This window comes from Eufriesea mexicana, unplaced genomic scaffold (genome assembly GCF_001483705.2).
Source record: "Eufriesea mexicana isolate 0111107269 unplaced genomic scaffold, ASM148370v2 scaffold47447481097, whole genome shotgun sequence".
NCBI classification, from domain to species: Eukaryota; Metazoa; Arthropoda; class Insecta; order Hymenoptera; family Apidae; genus Eufriesea; species Eufriesea mexicana.
The window spans coordinates 24,495-49,390 of NW_016907857.1; the positions used below are offsets into that span (position 1 = coordinate 24,495).

Consider the following 24,896-nt stretch of genomic DNA (forward strand, 5'->3'; position numbering starts at 1 on the left):
CAATGGGTTCGAGATAAACTATTTACTGTCTGGTCTCCTATTTTGCTAAATGTATACAATAATATGAATAGCATTAGTGCATAAGATATGGGATATGTTGAAACTTCCAAGGACTGTCTGTGTAGACTGAAGCCATGGTGCTCTTTTAAACGATCTACAATCGTACAAAGTTAGTTTTTTTCTTTTTTTTTAATATAAATATGTATACAGAGCTGTAAGTACTGTGGCATATTATGAACAAATAAGAGAAAGAAAACTGTGTAATCAAAATGTTATACTAAAAATATTTTATACCAGTCATTTAAAATTTAATGGTCTCAAAGCATTATAAAAGTAACATGTATCACTTTCAAATTAATCATTTTCAATTAAATTCCATGATTTATAATACTCGTTTCTATAGAAATATTTATTAATAATATAGATCGTACTATATAATAGAGCAGACATGGATCAGTGTTTAAACAGATATTTGTTTATTCCTTTTAAAGGAATCAAAAATTTAATTCTTGATCTATGCATACATTCAGAAGCAATGTAAATCTTTAGAAAATGTATGTAATACTATTATATATCAAGTTTAACATATGAAATATACCTTTCAAGAGTTGAGAATTTTGGTTTAATGCATGAATCAACCACTACTTCTGAAAAAACACTGTTCAAGAAATGATGTAAGCAACACTGCACATTAGTATATTTTAACTGCAGAATATTTTCTGCAGGCAAATAATATCTATATTCAAAAACTGTAAGATTTTAATTTTTGTAATTTATTTGTACTTTGTTTCCTTAATCTTATTTTCAAATGTCTTGTTAAAAGAAATTTATTGTAAATATTTCTTTGTTGTGTGCAAAAGAAGGTTCTATTAATGTATAAAAAAATCTTCCTTGTGATTGTGATATTTATAAAGGATAATACATAAAATAAGAAAAAATTAAAAAAAGAAACAGAGAAATGAAAATAATTAGATCATTCCAATTAAAATAAATTAAGATATTAATTTTATTATAATAATGTGAGTTTCTTAAAGTAACAAAAAATTTGATATTAATTATATATTATTAAGATTATTATGATCTCCAAAAATAGAATAGAAAATGCTTTTATAAATAATAAATATTTTAGCACTTATAAAATTATGAAAACTTGTTATATCAGTTACTGTCTATATTTTTAAACAAATACAAAATACAGTAATTTCATATATATTTTGCAACTTATGTTTTAAATAATATGAAGTAATAACTTCATACACTTTAAATTAATATAAAGTACATTGATTTTTTAATTTATTTTAACAAAAATGAACAAGAAACTGTGTGAAAATTGTAATGAAATCAACATTATGTATTTATTCGCTTTTTATGTCATATTTAATACAGCAAATAATTTAAACACTGTAAAAAATTGTTTTTGTAACAATTTTTTAACTTCATTATAACTTAAAATTTTTATTATATTAAATAATAAAGTAAATATTTCTGTATTCTTGTTGAAATTGCATTCTTTAAGAAACAGAATGAAATAAAACTAATAAATTAAATACATTTCTAAAATCAGTTTGAAAAAACATTTTTTTTATTTTTAAAATTATTTTGATTTTATATAATATTTATTTTTCTGTACCAAAGAACTATATTTAATTCAGTAAAACTTTATTGTTCTTTTTTCATATTGATATTATATTTGTCTGTGATATTTTAAACAAAAACTATAATTCAATTTTTACTACGCTTATTTTATAAATATGTATGTACATAAATATTTATGCTAAAAATTAAAAATTGAGAGTTCAGTGTGTGTTTATTAATATAGAATCTTTGTAATATTGATATTTGTTTCTTACCAATGTAATAAAAACATTCAATGGAAAAATGTTTTAAATTGCACTAATATTAAGCAAATACTAATTGCAATAAACAAAAAAATTTTTCCATGAATAAAATTATAATGTATAGCCAATTAAAAATAAAATTAATTATGAAAGTAATGTTTATAGTGTTCTTGAAATTACTAATGCAAAATATGTTATAAACTGCTTAACAAAAAAAATCTAATATACTCTTGTATTTGTAGTCTTTCATTATTGATCTTTTATTTACTTTACTATTGTTTTGCAATTTTTTAAATATATAACTCATATTACAGTATAATGAAATATAACTATTGTAACTTATCAAAGCATTAGTAAATTTTGAAAGTTTCTGATCCATAATATTTATTATACGAAATTTAAAAATTAAAAGCTTAAAATTGCTTATTATTGACTTTTTCTAGATTTGGCATTCTCTAGAAAATATATATTTTATTAAAAAAAATAAATAAATAAAAAAGAGTAAATTTTATATATTTAAATAATATATAATTAATTTAAAATATACAATTAATTAAATCATTGCATGCTTTATGAACATTGTATGTTTAATCATTAATTATAAAACATTATTTTAAAGATTTATAATATTCATTTCAATATTATAATTTCTATTTCACGAATTCAGCATTACACTAGAACAAAGTGAATTATTTAAATAAACATAATGTATTTAAAATGTGAAATAAACCACTAGATTGCAATTAAAAAAATTCTGTCATATTATATATTGTGTTATAATGTTATCAAAACAATAAATATTATCCTTTTTAGTTAAAACATTATTTCTAGTACATTTTTACCCTAGGTAAATAGGTACCTACAGATTGAAATAATTAATATTTAAGTTAAATAATTTTTGTTAACTATATTTTTTATTTAGTGTATATGTTTTCAAAACATCTATATTCAAACATTCGAATATTTTGACAATATTTTATTACATTTGTAAAATAAAATGTTTAGTTTTATTATTCATTCATTTAAAAGAACCTAACATGAGTATTTATTATAAAAATAATATTTTATAGATATATGTAATATTAATATATTCATATATTTGTTCTAATTTTAAATTAATATTTATTTTAAAAATATGCAACAAATAATAAAATTAATTTCTTATTTTACTATATATTTAAAATTGTAGAATATTTTATCTTCTATTAAAAATGTTCATTTGTTAATTTTGATAAAACATTTGTACAAATAAATTTTTAATTTAAAACATTTGTAACAATTATAAAATTAAGTTAACATATTTACAATTTAATTATTTTGGAATGAATATATAAAGTCAATAACCAATCACCGTTTCCTATGAATGTTATGATATATAATTTGCGATAAAATTATAAATAATTAAAAATAGTTAATACTTAACAAAATAATTAAATACTATGTAGTACATTGTTGCTGTAATTTATTAAGTTTTAATTTTAGATGTTCAAGTTCTGTTTGTATTGGTTTACAAAAATCCTTAGATTGCAGCAAAATATTAGAAATTGCATCTAATAATACTGGATTAATAGATTTGGGTGATGGAATGTTTATAGAAATAGAACTAGCAATACTGTTATCACCATATCCTTCATCAATACTTTCATCTGAGTTTTTTGTTAGTGCCTTCAATTGGTCTTTTAAATCCTGTAAGAAAAAATAACTTGTTTAATATCAGATTATTTGAAAAAAAGTAAAAAGATTATGAACAATTGAGTGTAAAAATTACTTTATTTCTTATTAAAACCTGTTTTAGGCACTCATGTAAAGAAACTTCCATCTTGTTTTTCTAAAATAAAATAGTTATAAAACAATTACATATAATCTCATTATTAAAATATTTTAATCTTATCTAGACATAAGAAACATTTTATACCATATTACTTAAATATCCCTTTGTTTGAATACCAAGAAGTTTATTTTCTAAACATTTAACTTTGCGTTTTTCTTGCCTAAGTTTCCTAATTAAAGTAGTGTTGGCTTCATATGACAATGTTTTTAAACGTTTATTTTCATTTATTACATCTTGCATTGAATTTAATTTTTCTTCTGCTTCTACATTTTTGGATTTCAGAAGCTTGTACTGAGCAATCATTTTAGTTAACTGTAATCGTAGCTGGAATATTGCATCTTCTATCTGACTTTGTTCCTGTTTGGAAGAAAACAGAGTAGTCTGCAATGCTTCGTTCTCAGATTTTAACTTTTGAATTTCAAGTTGTGTTTTACGTAGTGTATCAGCAGTTTGATTTTTTTTAGTTTCACATTTTTGCATATTTTCTTCCATAGTTGTAATTAATATACGTTGTTTAGCTAAAGCATTTTCCAACAATGCTTTGGAAACTTCATTGCCTAAAAGTCGCTTTTCTAATGTCTTTAATTCTGCTTTTGTACCCCGTAATTCATCTTCTGTCAATTCTAACTTTGTACAGATATCTGGAGAATTAGATGAATTGATATTTAATGATTCCAACATAGTGTCTGATTGATTTTGTGTTTTTAAATTTTGCACTTCATTTTCTAAATCTTGTTTTTCTTTTTGATGTTTTTGTAGAAGTTCAGTATAATCCATGTTCAATTGTTTATATCTAGCATTTATATTTGCTATAGTTTGTTGCCTTTTTTGCAAAATACCTTGATAGGTATCAATTTCTAATTGTAAAGTTTTTTTGCTTGCTTGTAAACCATGCACTTGAGATTGATACCATTTCATAGATGCTTCTGATGCATCTAAATGATTATTTAGATCTGTTAAATTATTTTGTAATTTTTGTTTTTCTTGAACTACTAACTGCATTTCTACATACAATTCTGTTATTTTACCCTTTAGACCCTCATTAGCTGCAATTCTAGCATTGAGTTCAATACGTATATTTTCTAAATCTATTCGCAGTCTTTCATTTTCTAATTCTAATAATGCAACACGTTTTGATAATTCTATATTTGAAACATCTGGAGTTGATAAATGCCTAATATGGAATTCATCAGTTATTAATTGCAAGGAATCTGTTGATGTAACAGAATCTACTTCTCCTTTGAATGAATCAGGTAAGCTGTCCATTATTCGAAATTATAAAATAATTTAATGTTATTAATGTAAAACTTTTTTAAGTTTTCAAGTATTTTTTCATTAAATGTAACATATTATAAATAGAATATAATTTAATTTTATAATGCCAAAATATACTAATCCATTAATTGTCAACATTACGACCTCTCTTATTTTTTATGAAATATATTTTTATACGTAATTCATTTTTAAACTTTTATATATTTTTGTTGTTACTACATTAGTAAATATAAAGAATACCAACATGAATATGTTAATTGTAGATAACGTATGTTTCTATATATTTAAATGTCACTTGATATTAAATTTATGGAGATTGTGACTATACGTACATGTCACATACAGCCTAAACTTTTATTACACTTATGAATTTGTTTGACTTAAATGTAGATCTCTGAATTAACCCACTTTGTGGAAAGAGCATAACTATTACTATGTAACTTCATGAGAATGAACTTTATAATGAAAAATTATAATACTGTTATTTAACATTAAAAATTAAATTAAAGAATCAGTATTAATTACATATAATTTTTCGTTTCTGATTTTCTAATAATTAACAAATAATAAAAGTAATACAGATCAAAATAATAAAAATTAAAAGATAACCTATCGATTATATGTGTGAAGATATCAAAATATTATTTCATATCATGGCGCCAGCGTCGCTTTAGATACAAGTTTATAGAGAAGATAATCTTAGTAGCGCGCATGGTCGTTCAACATCTTTGAATTAAGGGTGGGTCTGTTCTTTTTGCGGGAGGAGTCTTGTAATAAAGAACAAAATAATATCTATACAGATCTTATTTATACGTTGTACGTATTTGTGAAGATTTACACTGTGGGTAAAAGTGTCGATATTGTATTTTTGTGTTCAATGATCATTGACAGCGAAACAGTGGCCAAAACCTCTTGGTGGATGGAGTTCTCTACGATTCGTGCTATCTTTAAAAAAAAACTTTCCCTAATTTCCAGGTCCCCCCTTCATTCGACCCGATTCCCCATAAAGATTCAATCCCCTATATACTCTAGTCGCTCCCGTTCATGGCTACGGCCCGGGGTGGGGGAAAACAAGCTGTATAACGACGTAAAATTTTGAAGCTTGTATGCAAGAATATGTCAAGTTTAAAAATCGGTAAGTTAGTATTTATTTGTCATTTTTAATAACAAAGCGGCGAATTATCGTATTTCATCAATAATAAAACGAGCGGCTGAGTTGACTCGTGCTAGTTGTTGCCCCTTTGCATCCAACACGCTTCTACTTTGCTTTTGTAGTATGGTAGGCAAGAAGGCAATGAACGTACTCTATATACGTGCTTCGAAAGTTAGCAATTCTCGTTCAAGGTTTGCGTGAAGGGGATCAGGAAATAATTTTTCAATTCTTGTATACGCATTTTGTTGCGTATGTAAATATTTCACGATGGATGATACATTCGCGTGTTTTATCGAATCATCATTTATGACGTTTGCCAAATTGTATAGTGTATAAGCTATAGTTAAAATAATATTACGTTTGTTTTCTCCAGTTTTTTCATATAAGTTTCTGTTCGTATTTTTCCTATTTAAATAAGATGTTTAATGATATTTTACTTATTTTTTTCAGAGGTTTTTGTTTTTTTATGAATCTTTTATTATAATTATCATTTGCAATTAATATTTTATTCCTCTTTAAAAGATTTTAGTAACAATGTGTCATTTTGTATATTTTTTTAAATAGTTTTACTTTGTGATATATTGTAGATAGCATAAATGTTTAATGTTCTCTTTATCAAACAATAATAAAAGAAAATAGTATTTATACATTCTTAAGTAAATTTTGTTGTTAGAAATACATACAAAAATATATTTAGTTTAAAAATATGTTTAAAGTATATTATATATATGATTTTAACATTTTTAATATTTATGATTTAATATATTTTTCTTGTAATAAGTAACTTTATTTAAAAAATAAATATGTTAATCCATTTTTATACATATTTTTATATATTCTAACATTATTTTATTTATGCAAAAAGTTGGTTCATAGAACTATATTGACATTTCTACATGATATCGCATGAATAATTTCATTATTTCTATTGAATTATTTTCAAAATCAACAATTTGATAAATTCTGTACATATAGTAATAAAGTAAATGTCACAAAAATAAAATAATTGCATGTATATTTTATCAATTCTCTACATATAATTTAGTTTTTATATTTCATATTTAAAATCTTAAATATAATAGTATAATGTCAAAATATGATATAACATTTTTGAAGAACTTATAAATATTCCTTTATATATTACATAAAATTTATTATTTATATAATGTATATCAAAAACATTTAATTTAACAACTGTTCGATGGTAAAGTAATAAAATTAAAAAAATAATTAATATAAATAAAATGTTTATACTGTTTATAAAAACAAATAAATTTTTTTTACAAATTTATATGCATATTTTATGTATATGGATATGATACGATAAAATTAGGTGAAGATGTAACATTATATGTTCCTGGCGATATATCAAAATTTTGTATTTTAGAATATATATGATGTCAAGTTAATGATTGTTTCATTTTTCCTAAAGTGTTGGTAATGCACTTGCTTGCCCTACCCTTGAGAACGATGGACTCTGAGCAAAGAAATCAGCAGGTATATCAACACTAAACAAAAAGCTAAAGAATGAATGCCTGCTGCACTCACGCCGCCGACACAGAACAAGCAGACTTAACATTTATGCAAGTAGTGCGTGAGTAGCAGCTACTCACGCCACACTCAGACGTATATATCTGTTTTCGCACATGGCAGCCATGAAGCATGGTACGTTTTATTCTTGTATGCTTTGCTTTGTATGTAAATTTATTTTAATGGCCATATCATTATAATTTATCAAAAAGAGATAATTGATATATTCTTTAAACTATATTTCTTAATTTATATTTTATATATATTTGAAAATATATGATAATAGCGAAGTATTGAGAAATTTTAAATAATTTTTTATATAAGTATATAAATAATAATAATTTATACATAGAAACTATTGTCTGTAATTATATTTTTAGTGAGTTTTATATATTCATAAGTATATATTTATAACTGAGGATTTTATATATTTATAGATTAGGAATTTTATAGAAAATAATTGTAAAAATGTATAGGAAACATATATAAGTTGTAAATACAAATATATGTTTTATTATATATTCTACATTGATCATTAATACATTTTTTAAATAATATTGATAAATATTTACTTATGAAGATAATTTTATATGTAGTTATTGTTTTTAATACTACAATATAATTATTATACTTCATATTGTCTATTTAAAGGATGATAGTTGGAGATTATCAGTGAACAACAGTTTAATTCCATTAGTTTATTTTCTGTTTTAAAAATTGGTTAATGACAGATTTTGTATTTATTTGATTTTTTTTTAATTTCTAAATTTTAGTAATTGTGTTTTTCTTTCCAATCATGATCATGATTATTATTGAATATTTTTAAATTGTATATATGTTGTGTTTAACTTAATTTTTATATTTATATGATAAATGTAAAAAACATAAAATTTTAATTTTACAAATTGTTTACAACGTATAAATTGTACATTTCTAAAAGCTTATTGCAATATTAAATTTGAAAATTAAAATTAATATTAATCAAATTTATGTATTAATTAAATATTTATATCATGAAAATATTATATTTTTATTAAAAATTTTAATATCTAAAAGGTATTGTGATCATTTTCAGGCAAGACAAGTCAAGACGACGTATGCTATGTTGTCGCCAAGTATGACTATGGAGCACAAGGTGCTCAGGAGTTAGATTTACGTAAAAATGAACGTTATTTGCTTCTTGATGATTCTAAACATTGGTGGAGAGTACAAAGTGCAAGAGGCCAAGCTGGCTATGTGCCAAGTAATTATGTCAAGAAGGAAAAACCATCTCTTTTTGACAGTATTAAAAAGAAAGTCAAAAAGGGCTCTGGTTCAAAAACTTTACCATCCAGTAATTCACCATCCAGAGCTGTGGAATCTCCTATTATGGCTAGGCGTTTACCTGCTGATCCAAGTGAAGCAATAGGTACAGCAGTTGTCAAATACAATTATCAAGCACAACAAGCGGATGAATTATCACTTGTCAAAGGCACTAGAATCTTAATATTAGAAAAGAGTAATGATGGTTGGTGGAGAGGTCAAAGTGGTACACAAGCAGGCTGGTTTCCATCAAATTATACTCAAGAAGAAGGAGATGCAGATGATACTCTTCATACATATGCAATGGCAGAAAATGTTCTTGATATTGTTGTGGCACTATATTCATTTTCTTCCAATAATGATCAAGAACTATCCTTTGAAAAAGGTGATCGTTTAGAAATCCTTGACCGTCCACCAGCAGATCCTGAATGGTATAAAGCAAGAAATAGTCAAGGTCAAATAGGTCTAGTGCCACGTAATTATCTTCAAGAACTCAGTGAATATTTGACACAACCATATCGTGAAAGAGGAATGACAAGTAGTGAGATTAGCACAGGAGATTCTCTTGAAAGAAGGCCAGATCCTGGTGATAGACCACATCTTGTTGGTAAACCTTGGTACTATGGTAGCATTTCACGATCCCAATGTGACACGTTACTGAATCAACATGGTCATGATGGTGATTTTTTAATTAGAGATAGTGAAACTAATGTAAGTATAAATTAAAATAATGTAATTAATACAATGCATATATATTTAAAGTAGTTTATTTAAATCATTATTCTGTTAACAATAACAAATTAGACATTTATTTACATCTACATATTCTTTTTTTTTTCTTCTTTTTTTAAGTATAGTAATATTTACATTTGAATTATGCATTATAAATATTATAACTTTTAGGTGGGAGATTATTCAGTATCTTTAAAAGCTCCAGGACGTAACAAACACTTTAGGGTACATGTGGAAGGAGCATTATATTGCATTGGTCAAAGAAAATTCCATACACTAGACCAATTGGTAGACCATTATCAACGAGCGCCTATTTATACTAACAAGCAGGGTGAGAAACTGTACTTGGTGCGCCCATTGCCAAAAGGCAACCCCAGTAGTAATGGTTGCTAGGTGAATTCGTGCCATGAAACGGTCCATGCGCTTTGGAATGTATCTCTGAGATACGCAATGCCTGCCTAGTAATATCAATATCACACATCTCGTATGTTTATACATAACAATTAATATAATTGGTGAACTCATATATTAGTGTTTCTTGATTGTTTGTCCATTTACACTGATAAATAATTTATTACTCTAAGTAATTGCCACCAACAGTTCTTATCATTCATTGGAGCTTCCATACTATTTAGCAAACAAAGCTAAGAGAAACGAGACATTTGTACGGCAGCTATATGACAATTGACTAGTTGACACACAAGGCTTCTCTTTATATCCATATATAATTGTAAAACACGACCGACCATGTTATTACAATTAATAATATATTTACAACTACACGTAATGTAGACTGCAAGTGTAACGATCAAATAACGGTTAATTATCATGCAATTATGACCGGTTAAGTGGATCTCTACTCTGAATCTATTGGTATTGAATTATGACAAAGACTAAGTGTTCATTTGTGATTTTGTATTTATTAGAAATTTTTAAGTAAATAAACTATATTTAAGTGTGCATCAGGTAAAATGTAGATTCTTTTCAATCCCTTATTGACTATGTACATTATTATTATTATATATTTTTTAAACTGAATTTTGTTTATTATATTAACATATTAAACATGTTTCTATTAATAAACACAATTTAAAATTATTTAAAATATTTAATGTCTTTCTTTCTAATATTTAAAACATGTACATGTCTTGCTATTCTTAAAACTTCTTAAAACTAGAAAAAGTCATTTCTATATTTGTGCAAAAATAATTGATATACAAAGATAATTTATATTAGGATAAAATGAAATCAAATCAAATTAAATTGAATTGTAGTAAGGGATGATTTTACTAGACATAGTACATTATTGGTAACAAATATTAATCTTTATTTAACGTGTATATTATATTCATAAATAAAAGTATTATTTAGTTATATGAATAAGAGATTGGTGCTCCTGTAGATAAAAGTTAATGGCACTAATTGCCAATAAGGTCACGTATATAAACAATTGCCCTAAGCTAAACATATTTTAGGTCAGTATTATTTGTTCGTAATTCCATTAAAAACTTATGTTTATTTAATCATAAGAAAGGATTATTCGAATTTCTCGTCATGCTGCTCACACCAGAACCAACCTAAAAAATCTTATATATTTAAATATATCTATTTAAATATATTTTATAAAGTTAAAACAAAAAAAAATTTATACCATGAATGGATTTGCATGATAGGCTGGAAGAGTTGGTTGCCACACTTTATTTGTCATTAATTGACTAAACTGAATTACATCTCTGTTACTAGATGGTTCAATACCTACCCACTGTGGATCTAAAATATTTATATTTTTTAATTTATTTAAAAATTTCCAATATATTGAATTTTGTATTATTTAAATAAAAACTTACCATTATTCATAGGAAATTGTACTGGTTTAAAAGGATTAATAGGATTATATAGTGAGGTATCAATTGATTGTGTATTATTATTAACTACATTAGATGGTCGCCATAAATCACCAGCTGCAAATGGATTTGAGATTACATTTGCAGTTTGATTTCCTACACTCCAAATCGAATTTGAAGCTAGAAAAAAGATAACAAAACAATTTAGTAAAATTTTAATAAGTTAAAAATTTAATAATATAAATTATACATATACCATTATTAGTATTCCATGTAGATGTATTTACTGTTGTTGTAGTATCATCTTTCATTTGTATTTGCTTCATTAGAGAATCTAAGTCTTTCAGTGCCGCATAACGATCTTCTGATGGAGGTACATGCCCACCATTTGCATTCATTGTATTATTCAAATTTCCTGTAGTCTGACTAAATGGACTTGAGGATTCAACATCTAAACAATGATGAATTACCAATATCAAAATTATATCGCATTAATTTGTAGAAATAGAAATGTATAATATTGATTTTATTTACTTGTATTTTTTGGACTATTAAAAACAGGATTGTTGTCAAAATTGGCAAAGAATGGCTGAGGTACAATTGGTTGACTGAGTTTATTTGCAGGCATTGTAGTAGTAATAAATGGATCAGGAACTTTGCTGAAATCAGCTACAAAATCTGTTGAAAAATTATTAAAATTAACTGACTCAATGTTATTTGCTTTTGAAGCTGATACAGAAGACAATGTAGATGTTCCAGAATGTGGAACTCTTGGAATGTTGGTTTGATTAGATGATTGTGATTTTTGATTTGAGTTTTGATTTGCCATAGATGGATCCAAATAATATCTCTTAAGCTCGTATTTTGCACTCATTAAATCTTTCATCTTTTGTTCATCTTTTGTATCTAAGATCTGAGACGAATTTTGGTTCATCAAACCCAACCATATTCTTCTACAATATTCATTACCACGTTCCTTTATAAAATCTATTTCCTCTTGTGTAAATGTTGCCATAGAAATAGATTTTACTCTATGTGGTGGTGTCAAGCCCCGCCTGTAATATTAAATAAAACTATTGACACGAATTTCTATCTGTATAAATTAAAATATTTGTAACAAAATTAATTTTATTCTATATGAATTCATTAATAAAATTATAATCCTTGATAATAAAATTAAAAAAATTATTTAGTACTTTTATGTATTTAATAATGGATTTAAGTAATTATAACTAAATTTCTTAAATATTACTGCTACATCTAACATAGAATATAAAAATAACAAAAATGTTATTAAAAGTTTTAACAATTATATTAAATTTTAAGTATTATCATACAATTTTTAACAAAAATGAAAAACTGGATTAGAATTTAAAAATAAAAAATATTTACTGTTACTATTTATATATTATATTATATTACATTATATTATATTATATGTATTATATGTGTACTGTATTATATTGCACAAGCATACTATATTATATTATATGTATTATATTATATTTACTATATTTAGCAATGTAGCCATTCTTTCACTGAATAATTTTATATAATCAATCTGTATTACCATACTCAAACTAAGTTAATTATATTATGCTCTTCACAAAATAGTTACTGATTTTCTACATTTTTTATGAGTATAACATTTTGACCACTGATAACAACTACTACGCACAAAAAAAACACTGATGCTGATAGTATATTAACTTCCTGACCGCAAATGCGAACGTTTAACAAAGATCTACATTCTTCTACATAAGCTCATAGTAAAATGTATTCATCACACGTGTCTCAACAAAATCTACTTCACAACAAAATAATTATACTATTTATATATGTGGATAATAATATTTTGTTTTTACTTAAGAACGAAACAACCTGTCTAATATGTTCGAAATGTTGACATTTACACAATTATAATTATAATTGCTTAATCGTTAAATATTATGTAAAGCATTTGTAAAATACATTTTGTCAGTTCTACTTATTATGTAAAAAAATAATGAATAAAACAATCATTATGTTATTTTTTACAAGCCAGAAGATTTGGTACACTTTATTGGCTTCTTACAAGTAACGAATACTTACAGCATACCAGAACAAGAGGTACAGACGAATGAACCGATTGTCATGTTGACGTACGTTGGGCCTCGCTGATGGCAGTCAAAACATTCTTTATTACCGGGTTGCGAAACCAGCTCGCGTAATATTTTCAAATTCTTCTCATCTTGCTTTCTTTTCGCGGACGCCATCATATACGAATACACTTTATAATTCTAAGTGGAACAGACACACAACCGCTCTCGCGCTCTGCTTACGGAACTGACTCAATTTTCTGTCACGACAGTCGTGCGTGTTCCGTAACACATTCTAAAAATGTTTCACAAGAAAACAGATCAAACGCAGAATATGTTTGCAACGATTTTTTATAGTTGATTTTTACCCGTTAGTATTTTCATTTTTATACGAGAATATAAGAGATCATTGGCCAATTTTTACGGACTGAAGATGCATATGATTAAAAAAAATGTTTTTAAACTACCAATAGTAATGAAACATGAAAAAAGTATATTTAGATTTGTTCTCATTTTAATTTGTATAAATATAAATGTGTAAATATGCTTCAAAATATTTTTTAGAATATGAAAATTACATAAACCTCAAAAATGTTGACAAAAGTTGTAACATATAAAAAGTAATATTTAAATAAAATGGATAATGAAGTTACATATAATAAATTTTATTTATAATTAATAAACAAAATTTATTATTGATAACATTTAAGTGATATCATAAATTATATTATAAGGAAGGATCAAAAGAAAACGTTTAACATCTATATTATCATGTTTAATTGAAAATATTGTATTATAATATATTATAAAATACAAATATTAGAAAATTACAATTTTAAAATATTTATAGATGTTGTCTAGAAATGAAACGTAAGTTGAGTTATTTCAAGTATTTGGTGAAAGCTCTTTGTGTGTATAACTTAATAGCAGCGAGAAAAAAATAATTACCGCGAAAATTCAACCATGATGTATTTAAAATATTTTATTTTGATCAATTTCAACTGAAAAATTGAAATATTGTAAAATACTTAAAAATATAATTATAAAGGTTATAAATTTTCCATTTCAGATAACCTTAAAACGAGTTAAGAATAAATCTATTAACAGCTGCTTTTTGATTCCTATTTATAAGTTAAAGATAGCAAATAACTTTTACGTGCCAATTATATAGATGATTCGATTATAGTATAAGTAAAATAACTGTTCATAGGAACACAGTCAAGGTTAATAAGCGTGCACGTATGCAATATCAAAGAAACAGTTTATTATTTTAATTGTCATCTTCGAATGTAATTATTTTGTATCAATATTGAAAAACTTTGTATACTAAACATTTTATTATAATTCGCGCAAGAATAACATGTTATTAATTTTAAAGAATTATCGTTTTTATATAATAGTCAAACAATAAAATTAATTTATAAAAAAAACTAAATTGATTATTTTGAATAAGATGACATCGTTTAATACAACACCAACAAATACAAAAAGGTTAATTTTTATGTTTAATAAAAAAGAATACAATTTAGAGTACAATTAATTTATTTTCAACTATAAAATCAAGAAAATGTTTTAATTCTTTTTGACTTGTTTAGATTTTCTCAGATCAGAAATGTACGTCAAGGTAGTGTTATTGACTTGGATATTGACATGTTTCTCAAGATATCAAATTATGAAGATACAGTCAGACAGTTAGATATCTATTATGGAATTGGTAAGAATGTTTATTTCCATTTTATATTTATTTTATGTAATAATGATTTATATTAAGTAATATATATTTTTTAGTTAAAAGACAATTGTTACGTTATCAAAGTTGCATAACAGGTCTTTTTCCACAAATTTCAAATGATGAAACAGTTGGAAGTGTGAGAGAAAGTATTTATTGTGCTGCTGCTATATGGAGTTTGTATCAAGCATACAGGTAATAAAGTAGATTAAATAGTCTTCCTTATAATTACTACATTACATTACTATATTAATATTATACTATGTTATACCATATTACATTATTATTATTTTATAATCTATAATATTATGTTTATTAGACGTATAGATGATGATCGTGGAAAATCTTATGAACTTGGACAATCAGCTGTAAAATGTATGCGTGGAATTTTAGAATGTTGGGTAAAACAGTCACCTCGAATAGAATTATTTAAACGCAATCAATGTATTCGTTTTGCATTACATTGTAAATTTTATTTAGACACTGGTGATGAAATTTTTAAAGATGCAGACTACAACCATTTGCAAGTAATCATAATGCATAATGAAATATAAGAAACTGAAATAGTGTGGTTTTTATGAAGTATTATAAAATTTTTGTTTGGCAACAAGCTGAAATTCAATTTTATGTTATTTTATATACATGTTATACAACTGATATGATTTTATATCATATTAGCAATGAGACATTTGAAGATTGTTTTACATTAAACATATTAATAGATATTCTTATTGCCATACTTTATAAATTGAAGTTTATGTCATGAAATATTTTAATTCATTTTATTTCCACTTAAAATATTAAAAAGAGCACCTTTATGATAGAATATTGAAAATTTAAGTCATATATAAGAAAATTATTATTGATATTTTTTAATACTTCACATTTTATAATACTTCACATAATTTATTATGAATTTAAATTAATTATACTAATTTTTATTTTTTGCAGATTGATATTGTTTCCCTATATTTGATATTTTTGGTTCAAATGATCTCTTCAGGATTGCAAATTATATATACTCAAGATGAAGTGGCATTCATACAAAATCTTGTCTATTATGTAGAAAGAGCATATCGTACACCAGATTATGGCATGTGGGAACGAGGTAGTAGATATAATGATGGTACTCCCGAAATACATGCAAGTTCAATTGGTATTGCTAAAAGTGCTCTTGAAGCTATTAATGGATGTAATTTATTTGGGGAAAAAGGAGCTTCTTGGTCAGTCATATATGTTGACATTGATGCTCATAATCGAAATCGTAGCATTTTTGAAACAATGCTTCCAAGAGAATCAAGTTCTAAGGTAAAAGGTATTTTTATAAAATAATATTTTACATATTATACAAAAAAATGTTCCAGTTTAAATTTGAATATATTATACCTGTTTAGAGTGTAGATGCAGCTTTATTGCCAACAGTATCTTTTCCTGCATTTGCCACTCATGAAGAAGTATTATATAACGAGACAAAGGCAAACATAGTTAGAAGATTAAAAGGCAATTATGGATTTAAAAGATTTGGTAGAGATGGATATAAAACAACTATAGAAAACAAAGATCGACGATATTACAAATCTGGTGAAATCAAGGTCTCTGATGTATTTAATTGTTAGTATATATTATTTTTGAAATGTGTTTAAATGAATTTGCTACATTTATAATGTTCGTATAATTATATTAACTTTTTTTTTTTATTATAGAATAAAGTGAAAAAAATATTTTTCTGTTACAGGAGTTTGATAATATAGAATGTGAATGGCCATTATTTTATATATTTATGATCATTGATGGTGTTTTTAAAACCTTACCAGAACAAGTAGAAGAATATCAGAATTTGTTAAAAGAACGAATGTATAAAGATGTTAATGGGGGTATGTTGATAGGAAATGCATTTGGCTGTAATGATATAGAATATTATTACATTTTATTTAATTAAATAGATCCAGTAATACCTATGTATTACTATGTACCTGAAGAAAATTTAGAAGCAGAAAGGAATGATCCTGGTAGTACCTATCGAGTACCAAGTAATGAAGGAAGAGGGCAAAAAAGTACTGCAGATACAGAACTTGGACCTATGTATTTGTGGAATCAAGCTATGTTTATAATTGCTCAACTACTTACTGCTGGTTTATTACATATTAATGAATTAGATCCAATTAGGCGTTATCTTCCTTCATACAACAGACCACGAAAAGCTGGAAGGTATTCAGCTTTTCAAGTAAGTAAGAATACAATTTAATTAATATATTTACTAAATTAATTAGTTTTATAAATTATATCATACGTGTTTGTTTCATGCAGGCTAAACCAAGTATTGTAAGTAAATGATATATGTAGTATAGTATATTTTGGAATATTTTGTTTTAGTATTTGATAGTTAGATTGATAGTAGTCTTAGAATGTTAATTGAATAATATGTATGTATTTGAAGCTTTTAAATTAAACAAATGATAATATATGTATGGCATATTTATATTGATTTAATTGTAGTGTCGAATGTTTATTATTTACTTATTATTGATATCAAATTATTATATCAGTTGTATAAATATTTTAGCAATATACATATTCAAAACTTTTTAGTAATATAGTGCATGAAGCTTGAATCAAGGCATGATTTATTTTAGTTCCTTTTTAAGATGCTTGTTTTCATTGTTTTACTTCTTTTTCTCGGTATTACTTCTTAGTTTCACAACACTTAGTTTATACTTTCTATGGCACATTATCTAATTGACAGGTTTTTCTTAGAATTTCTAGTTTTTTAATTTTGAATGGATTAAGGAATGAAAAAATTTGTTATATTGATAATTTTAGCAATATTTTTATATTATAGTAATGCATGATTTATCCATTAAAATTTCTCTATATTAGGGTACTCATACTGATCTTGTAGTACAAATCGTCCTTATTGCTGAATCTATGCGATTACAAGCTATGATGGCAACATATGGTATACAAACCCAGACACCACATGAAGTAGAACCTGTACAAATATTATCATCTATGCAATTAGTAAAAGTTTATGAAAAATTGGGAGTGAATAATAAATTAAATTTACAAGGCCGACCTGCAAGACCAATTGGATCTTTGGGTACAAGTAAGGTGTGTTTAATGCATAAAATACAGATTGCTATAGGAAATTCAACATTATATTTTTAGGTTTATAGAGTGTGTGGTATGACGGTGCTCTGTTATCCATTAATATTTGAAGTGTCAGAATTTTACTTGTATAGAGATATGGCTCTATTAATTGATGATATTAAAACTGAGCTTCAGTTTGTAGGTAAATACTGGCGACTTTCAGGTCGACCTACTGTATGTCTTTTAATACGGGAAGAACATATGAGGTATTTATTCACTTCGAATGTAATTAATAATATATTAGTATATAAAGTAAAATAAAAAGTAGAGTAACAATTTTATATATTTTTTAAGTTTAATGTTATATACAAGAATCAAAAATTTCTATTTCCTTAGGGATCCACAATTTAAGGAAATGCTTGATCTTTTTGCTATGTTAAAAAAGGGATATTGTGATAAAACGAAAGTACGAATTGGTCGATTACAGAATCTAATTTCATCTTCGTGTATTGGTAATTAATGTTCATTAATTTTCTTTATTATCATATATCTAAATATTAACATATAAGTTCTATGTTGCATAGAACATTTGGACTTTATAAATACCATAGAAACAGATCTTGAACTTACTCAATTTAAGCAACTGGAACATGATTATATCGGATATCAAAGTTTGACAGATGTACCTAAAGCTTTAACATACACAGAAAGCATAAAAGATTATTCTGTAAGTGTCTGTAAATAATATTTATTTCTTTGTTTATTTTAATTATGTCATGTTTTAGCATTGTATGAATGAACCATTGTACAATATATTAAACGAAATTCGTAACAATAAAAGTTTATATACTTTGTGTCAACTTTATGGTATTTTATTGAAACGTGAAGGAATTAATTATGAAATTAATGGAATAACAGGTAGTAATTTACATTTTTTGAAAATAATATAAATTATTATCTAGAAATGATAAGTACATTATTATCTTATTTGATTAATATTTTATTTTAGTTGGAGACCATTTGAGATCACTATATCAACAAGCTGGGTGTCTTAGATATTGGATGGTTGTTCGTTATTGTAGTAGTTTATTAAATCATACTGTTGATAGCATAAGTCCTTTTATAACAGGAGTTCTTGTTAAAGGAAAACAGGTTCGTTAAATTAATTGGATATTTATAGCATATAAATAAAATTAAAATTTTTATTTGTTGCTAATATTAGATAACAGTTGGAGTAATTGGACAAGAAGAAACAGTATTTGATAAACCGATGACACCTACAGAAATTCAATCAGTTATGTATTCTACAATTCAACCACATAATGTAGTTCAGTCAGTACTTCAACAAGAAGTTCTATTATACTGTGGTCGACTTATTGGAACAAATCCAGAAATGTTTAAAGGAATATTGAAAATTCGTATTGGGTGTGTTTTATATTAGTATTAATATTTTAAAAAACAAAATTTAATTTAGTATAAATGTTACTAACCATTTTTTATATTTATAGATGGGTATTAGAAGCAATAAAACTTTATTTACAAATGTTTGTTAAAAACCCAAAACCAATTGAAAATTATAGTCCATACGAGATTCGTCGATTTCTCATAAAAGTGTTGACGGTTAAAGACTGGGCCAGTAATGAGAAGTATATTAATTTATTTTTTATTTGATATCTATTTACTTATCTATTGTACATAAATTAATGTATATCTTATGTTGTACCAGACTTACAGTGTTAGGACGCAGAAAAATTGAAGGTTGTTTATGTAGAGTTCCTGCACATTTTTATAATCACGTATGGGAAGTGTTAATGCGTTGCCCAGATGGTATTTGTGTTAATGGACGAGAATTACCCCAACAACCTACTCTGTCTAATATGACACGTTCAGAACTTACTTTCGCTTTGTCTGTAGAATCCTTACTTCATCATATACAATTGCCAGAATATCGTCAAATTATTGTAGAGGTATTCTCTTTATTTATTTATTTTATAAATATACTTTTTTTTGTAGTTTAGAAATACTAAAATTATATGTTTGTAAAATTGAACACACCTTAATAACAGAACTTCATTATAATTTTATTTAAATCAGATCTATCTGAATCTTTCAATTTAAATCAAAAGTATCGTTATATATCCGAAAAAAAATATATATATATATAAAATATATAAATGTATATATAAAAGTATAGAATGTTCTTTTTATAGTTACTGACTATTGTGTCAACAACTTTACTTCGAAATCCAGAGTTAAGTTTTCAGAAACAATTGAATCTTAATAAACTTGTTGAAGATAGTTTCCTCATGTATTGTAAGGTACATATTATCATTTTATGTATACTAATTACAATTAAATTAATTATTGCATATAAATTTATTTAGGATCATAACTTGGAGGAAACCACTGATCAATTATTATTTTTCTCTGCTCACTACTCAATAACTACAGGATATCTTGCTAGAGCTGTAGTTAATAATATGCTTACTGGAGGATGTTTTGTAACCATTAATGATATTAATGATGCAATTGAAAATAGAGAAACTTGCAAGATTACATAATGGTAAAAAGTAACTTTTTATTACAATACAATATTGTTTGTATATATATTAATCAGAGTTATATTTGTATAAAAATATTGTATTTTCTTAATGTGTGCATATTTTCCCAAGTTCGCTTTATATAAAAAAAATATCAAAATTATAGAAAGTAGTAATTCTATTTAAAAATCTGTATTTATAAGACAATAAAACACAACTATATATTAAAAAGTATATATTTTTTAATATATCACATTTCTATGGTATTTTCTACAAAAAATTCAATCAAATTTATCCATCTATATAAATTTAATGATATCATTGTTTAAAATCATCTTTTAGCGAAATTTGTATCCATTGCTCCTCCAGATCGCTGTATATTATTTATATTAGCTTTAATTCTAGATGCAACCGTACCTACTTCTGCAGCAGCTACTAATTGTTTTCTAACAAAATCTTGGTTATATACCTTTCCACCGTCTATTTCTTTCTTTTCTTCTTCACGATATTTTTTAACATTGCGTTCTCGTTCCTTATCTCTCCATGATGCATTTGCTATCATTTCTTGCCTACGTCGTTCCTTTTCTTCTTCTGTGAGATTTTGTTTTTTTTTTAAATTCCACTTATCTCTATTCTTGTCCTCTTTGTAATATTTTTTATCAGAAGATAATTTTGAATACATTGTTTCTCTTTGATTTAATTTATTCAAAACATCTTTATGCCTATCCTCAACAGTACTTGTGTCATTATATTTATTTCTATAAGTACTGTTTTCTCTATCTTGAGGACTTCTCGAACGAAGATCTTTATCTCTGTTCTTATTTATACCTCTTTTGTGTAATCTGTATTTCTTTTCCTGAATTGAACTACCATCACTTTCCTTGCTTGAACTACGAGTCTTAACACGCTTTTCATGAATTTTATATTCTTTTTCTTTTTCATTATCAAGTACTAAACATTTTTTCTTGCTATATTTCTTGATTTCAGTATTATTTTCTTTACTTTTACTTCTTTTTTTTTTATATCTTGTTATATATTCATTGCTTTCTTCACTGCTACTTTCTGATTCACCATTAGAATAATTTTCTTTTTTCAGTTTTTTGTTACGTTTATGTTTTACTTTCTTCATTGACTTTATTAAATCCTTATTATTAATTTTCTCTTTTAACTGTTTATATTTAGTAGCCAATAATAAATCTAATTGCTCTTCATCATCACTATCAACATCTTGTTTATCTTTTTTTTTCTTCTTTTTCTTTTCACTTTTGCTTTTTTTTGATTGCTGCTCCAACTAAACAATAATTGATAATAATAAGGAAATAAATAAATATCTAAACATTAGCTATTATTATCAATTCACATACCAATTGTCGTAATTGCTTCAATTTAACAGGATTTTTTAACAATTGATTTCTTGTTTCCATCTCTTTCTTCTTTATAGCATATAAAGGATCTTCTTGCATCTTTCTTGCTAAGTCTACTTGTTCGTTACCAGAAAAGAAACGTAGTGATGGTGGAATACATTCTGAAATACTTGGATTATTAATTATTGTGACATATAATATAAATTATAATAGAAATATAATATAAATATATAATACAAATATAAAATTTAAAATACAAAATACCATGTTCAACATGGTTTCTTGGTACTTGATTTAATTCAATATCCTTCTCCACCTGAGTCATTTGTTCAAAAGATTTATCAATTGGTCGTCCAAGTAAATATTCTTCTCTATTGATTAATTGATTTGGCCCTTTATACATCCAATCTAATTTTTTATCATCTTTTTTCTCTATTACTCCTTGCTCCATTGCATATTTTTTCATATCTTCTCGATCTTTTTCCATCTCTATTTCTTTTTTTAATTCGGCAATTTTTTTCTTTTCTTGACTTTGTTGTTGTTCTGCCTTCCAAACTTTTTCTATATTTTTCATAGTAGATGGATGCCATGATTTCTTCAAATTCTATCTTAACAAATTTTCAGTTTTATTAAATAAATATATCTACTATACTTTTATTTACTGAACGTGATGTATTTTCATTCGATTTAAAACTACGATTAAACTTACCAAATCTCCACCACCCATTTTGAATAGAGAGTAAGATATAAGCTCAGATATACTATTGTACTACTGAAATTGCTATACTTACAATTTTTTTCATTATATACAATATCGATAACCAAACTGATATTACTGCACAAGGTATAAAATGATATAACGGGTGTATTGTAAAAATATTACTAATATCACTAGTAAATATGACTAAATTATCAAATGTTGAATTCTAAGTTTTACATCAAGAATCTAGATTAAAGTAGTAAAGTACTTAATGCAATCTTTTTACGTTGTTTAAACATATGTACGACGAAGATATATTTATATAATTACTTTTATAATATTTTAGGATTATATTAAAGCTGAAATTTTACTAGTCACTTGAATATTTTTAGTGCTAATATGTCTCTATTAATTTAATGATAGTTAAATAATATAATAATGTTGAGAAATTGTTGAGAAACTTTATTAATTAATAAAATTGAAAAAATATTGATTATGTTCTTCTTTAAAACATTAATTATATTCATAGATCTAAATAATTTAATTGTACTGAATCTTATATAAATGGGATTATAATTTTATTTAGTTTAAAATTAAGTTTAAATTTAATGTAAATTTAAATTGAAAATTAAAAAACTTTTATTATATAAAAATAATTATAGATACAATAATAAGTTACAACTGAAAAATATAAATTGTATATATATTTTGTTAATAATTTTTAATAAATAAATTCCAGATTAAATGTGTTAATATAAAAGTATATCATAATTTATTTTATAAAAAGACAAGTAAATTTATATTCGAGATTACTAGTTACAATTTAGTAAATAAGTAATTTAAAATTTTAATATTACAAAAATGACGTTATTGAAACCATGAGTTACGACAAATATTTATTCTAAGATGGTAAATTGAATGTTACTTTTTAATCTTATTTAGGAATTTTCTTAATGGTCAAGTTTCATCATATTCTGAAATCTGACCTTGTAAATTAGAATAATTTAAACACTTGAAAATATCAATGTGCGATGTGGTAATGTGATATGCCAAAGTGAAGGTGAACAAAGTGTACGTTTATTTAATTTAATTAAGAGTTTTTCACATGTGATGAGTAATGTACATGAAAATTCGTGGTCTTGGATAGACTATTTGGTGGAAACAATCAATAAGCTTACCCATGGAGTGAGCTCAACGACGTTAGAGTTAACATCTCATCCGATTGACAGTGTTATTAACGATGAACTTCAGCAAAAATTATCTGATTTTTTTAACGAATTTATTGGTTTAGTAACATTTGATGATTTTCAGTTACATTTATTGAAGATCTTTTTATTTACATTTGTTAGTACCGTGGCATTAATTTTCATCGCTTGGCATATTTATGGTTCAAGAATTTCCGAACAATTTATGGAATCAAGTAAGAAAATTCATATTTTTATTTTAATATGTACGTATATATGCATAGTAATATCAAATAAATTGTACGGATATTATTATATTTGTATTTACAATAGTAAATATCTAATTCGAGTCATTTGTTATCATTGTGATGACTGTGCAATATATATATTTTTACGTCTATTTTAAGCTGTTTCTCCTAATCATATAGTAATGGAATTATTTCATTCTTATGAATTTTTAATGTTATTTGGCTTTCAATTTTATGATCACATATATTTATCTTGTTTGAAGAATTACGTTTTTGTATTAAAAATTTTAAATATATTTTAATTTTAATAATATAATTTGTCATAGAATCTATATCGGAAGATCTGGATTCTTCATCCGAGGAATAACTTGTTGCTTAAAATAAATTATTTATTCAAACCAAATAATTGTAAGCAAAATAGAATTATTTGTAAATATATATATATACATGTGTGCATTATT

The 24,896-nt window shown here is 25.0% G+C and overlaps 6 protein-coding genes across 8 annotated transcripts; 3 read left to right on the forward strand and 3 right to left on the reverse strand.

The window, feature by feature from the left end:
• Window positions 1–3,275: 3,275 nt before the first annotated feature.
• LOC108554982 (spindle pole body component 110) lies at window positions 3,276–4,935 on the reverse strand. The gene is made up of 3 exons (XM_017910480.1): window positions 3,754–4,935; window positions 3,607–3,666; window positions 3,276–3,524 (listed from the first exon to the last, which is right to left on the reverse strand). Exons 1-3 carry the CDS (start codon window positions 4,933–4,935, stop codon window positions 3,276–3,278), a joined length of 1,491 nt encoding a protein of 496 aa, XP_017765969.1.
• Window positions 4,936–5,908: 973 nt separating this feature from the next.
• dock (SH2/SH3 adaptor protein dock) lies at window positions 5,909–10,622 on the forward strand. The gene is made up of 4 exons (XM_017896631.1): window positions 5,909–6,079; window positions 7,530–7,762; window positions 8,703–9,640; window positions 9,833–10,622. The coding sequence occupies exons 2-4, from the start codon at window positions 7,744–7,746 to the stop codon at window positions 10,052–10,054; spliced, it is 1,179 nt and encodes a 392-aa protein (XP_017752120.1). The 5' UTR covers window positions 5,909–6,079; window positions 7,530–7,743; the 3' UTR covers window positions 10,055–10,622.
• A 371-nt stretch (window positions 10,623–10,993) lies between these two features.
• On the reverse strand, window positions 10,994–13,936 carry drongo (Arf GTPase activating protein drongo). Of its 2 annotated transcripts, none has more exons than XM_017898601.1 (6): window positions 13,597–13,663; window positions 12,040–12,578; window positions 11,762–11,956; window positions 11,509–11,685; window positions 11,313–11,431; window positions 10,994–11,238 (listed from the first exon to the last, which is right to left on the reverse strand). In XM_017898601.1, exons 2-6 carry the CDS (start codon window positions 12,518–12,520, stop codon window positions 11,185–11,187), a joined length of 1,026 nt encoding a protein of 341 aa, XP_017754090.1. In that variant the 5' UTR covers window positions 12,521–12,578; window positions 13,597–13,663; the 3' UTR covers window positions 10,994–11,184. The 2 variants fall into 2 exon arrangements, with proteins under 2 accessions (XP_017754090.1, XP_017753308.1); XM_017897819.1 differs by having other exon boundaries at window positions 10,995–11,238; window positions 12,040–12,560; window positions 13,597–13,936.
• A 1,100-nt stretch (window positions 13,937–15,036) lies between these two features.
• LOC108553352 (probable phosphorylase b kinase regulatory subunit beta) lies at window positions 15,037–20,960 on the forward strand. Of its 2 annotated transcripts, XM_017910315.1 has the most exons (20): window positions 15,037–15,074; window positions 15,179–15,297; window positions 15,372–15,507; window positions 15,632–15,839; window positions 16,264–16,620; window positions 16,707–16,904; window positions 17,048–17,186; window positions 17,256–17,536; window positions 17,620–17,634; window positions 18,190–18,420; window positions 18,478–18,665; window positions 18,796–18,911; window positions 18,984–19,126; window positions 19,185–19,317; window positions 19,409–19,551; window positions 19,622–19,824; window positions 19,908–20,045; window positions 20,126–20,366; window positions 20,610–20,717; window positions 20,784–20,960. In XM_017910315.1, exons 1-20 carry the CDS (start codon window positions 15,037–15,039, stop codon window positions 20,958–20,960), a joined length of 3,312 nt encoding a protein of 1,103 aa, XP_017765804.1. The 2 variants fall into 2 exon arrangements, with proteins under 2 accessions (XP_017765804.1, XP_017766582.1); XM_017911093.1 differs by lacking the exon at window positions 17,620–17,634.
• A 310-nt stretch (window positions 20,961–21,270) lies between these two features.
• Window positions 21,271–23,124, reverse strand: LOC108553616 (pre-mRNA-splicing factor CWC25 homolog). Its single transcript, XM_017908979.1, has 4 exons — window positions 23,013–23,124; window positions 22,568–22,907; window positions 22,304–22,464; window positions 21,271–22,230 (listed from the first exon to the last, which is right to left on the reverse strand). Exons 1-4 carry the CDS (start codon window positions 23,028–23,030, stop codon window positions 21,271–21,273), a joined length of 1,479 nt encoding a protein of 492 aa, XP_017764468.1. The 5' UTR covers window positions 23,031–23,124.
• Window positions 23,125–24,028: 904 nt separating this feature from the next.
• Window positions 24,029–24,837, forward strand: LOC108547049 (uncharacterized). Its single transcript, XM_017899784.1, has 2 exons — window positions 24,029–24,423; window positions 24,762–24,837. Exons 1-2 carry the CDS (start codon window positions 24,114–24,116, stop codon window positions 24,800–24,802), a joined length of 351 nt encoding a protein of 116 aa, XP_017755273.1. The 5' UTR covers window positions 24,029–24,113; the 3' UTR covers window positions 24,803–24,837.
• The last annotated feature ends 59 nt before the right edge of the window (window positions 24,838–24,896 follow it).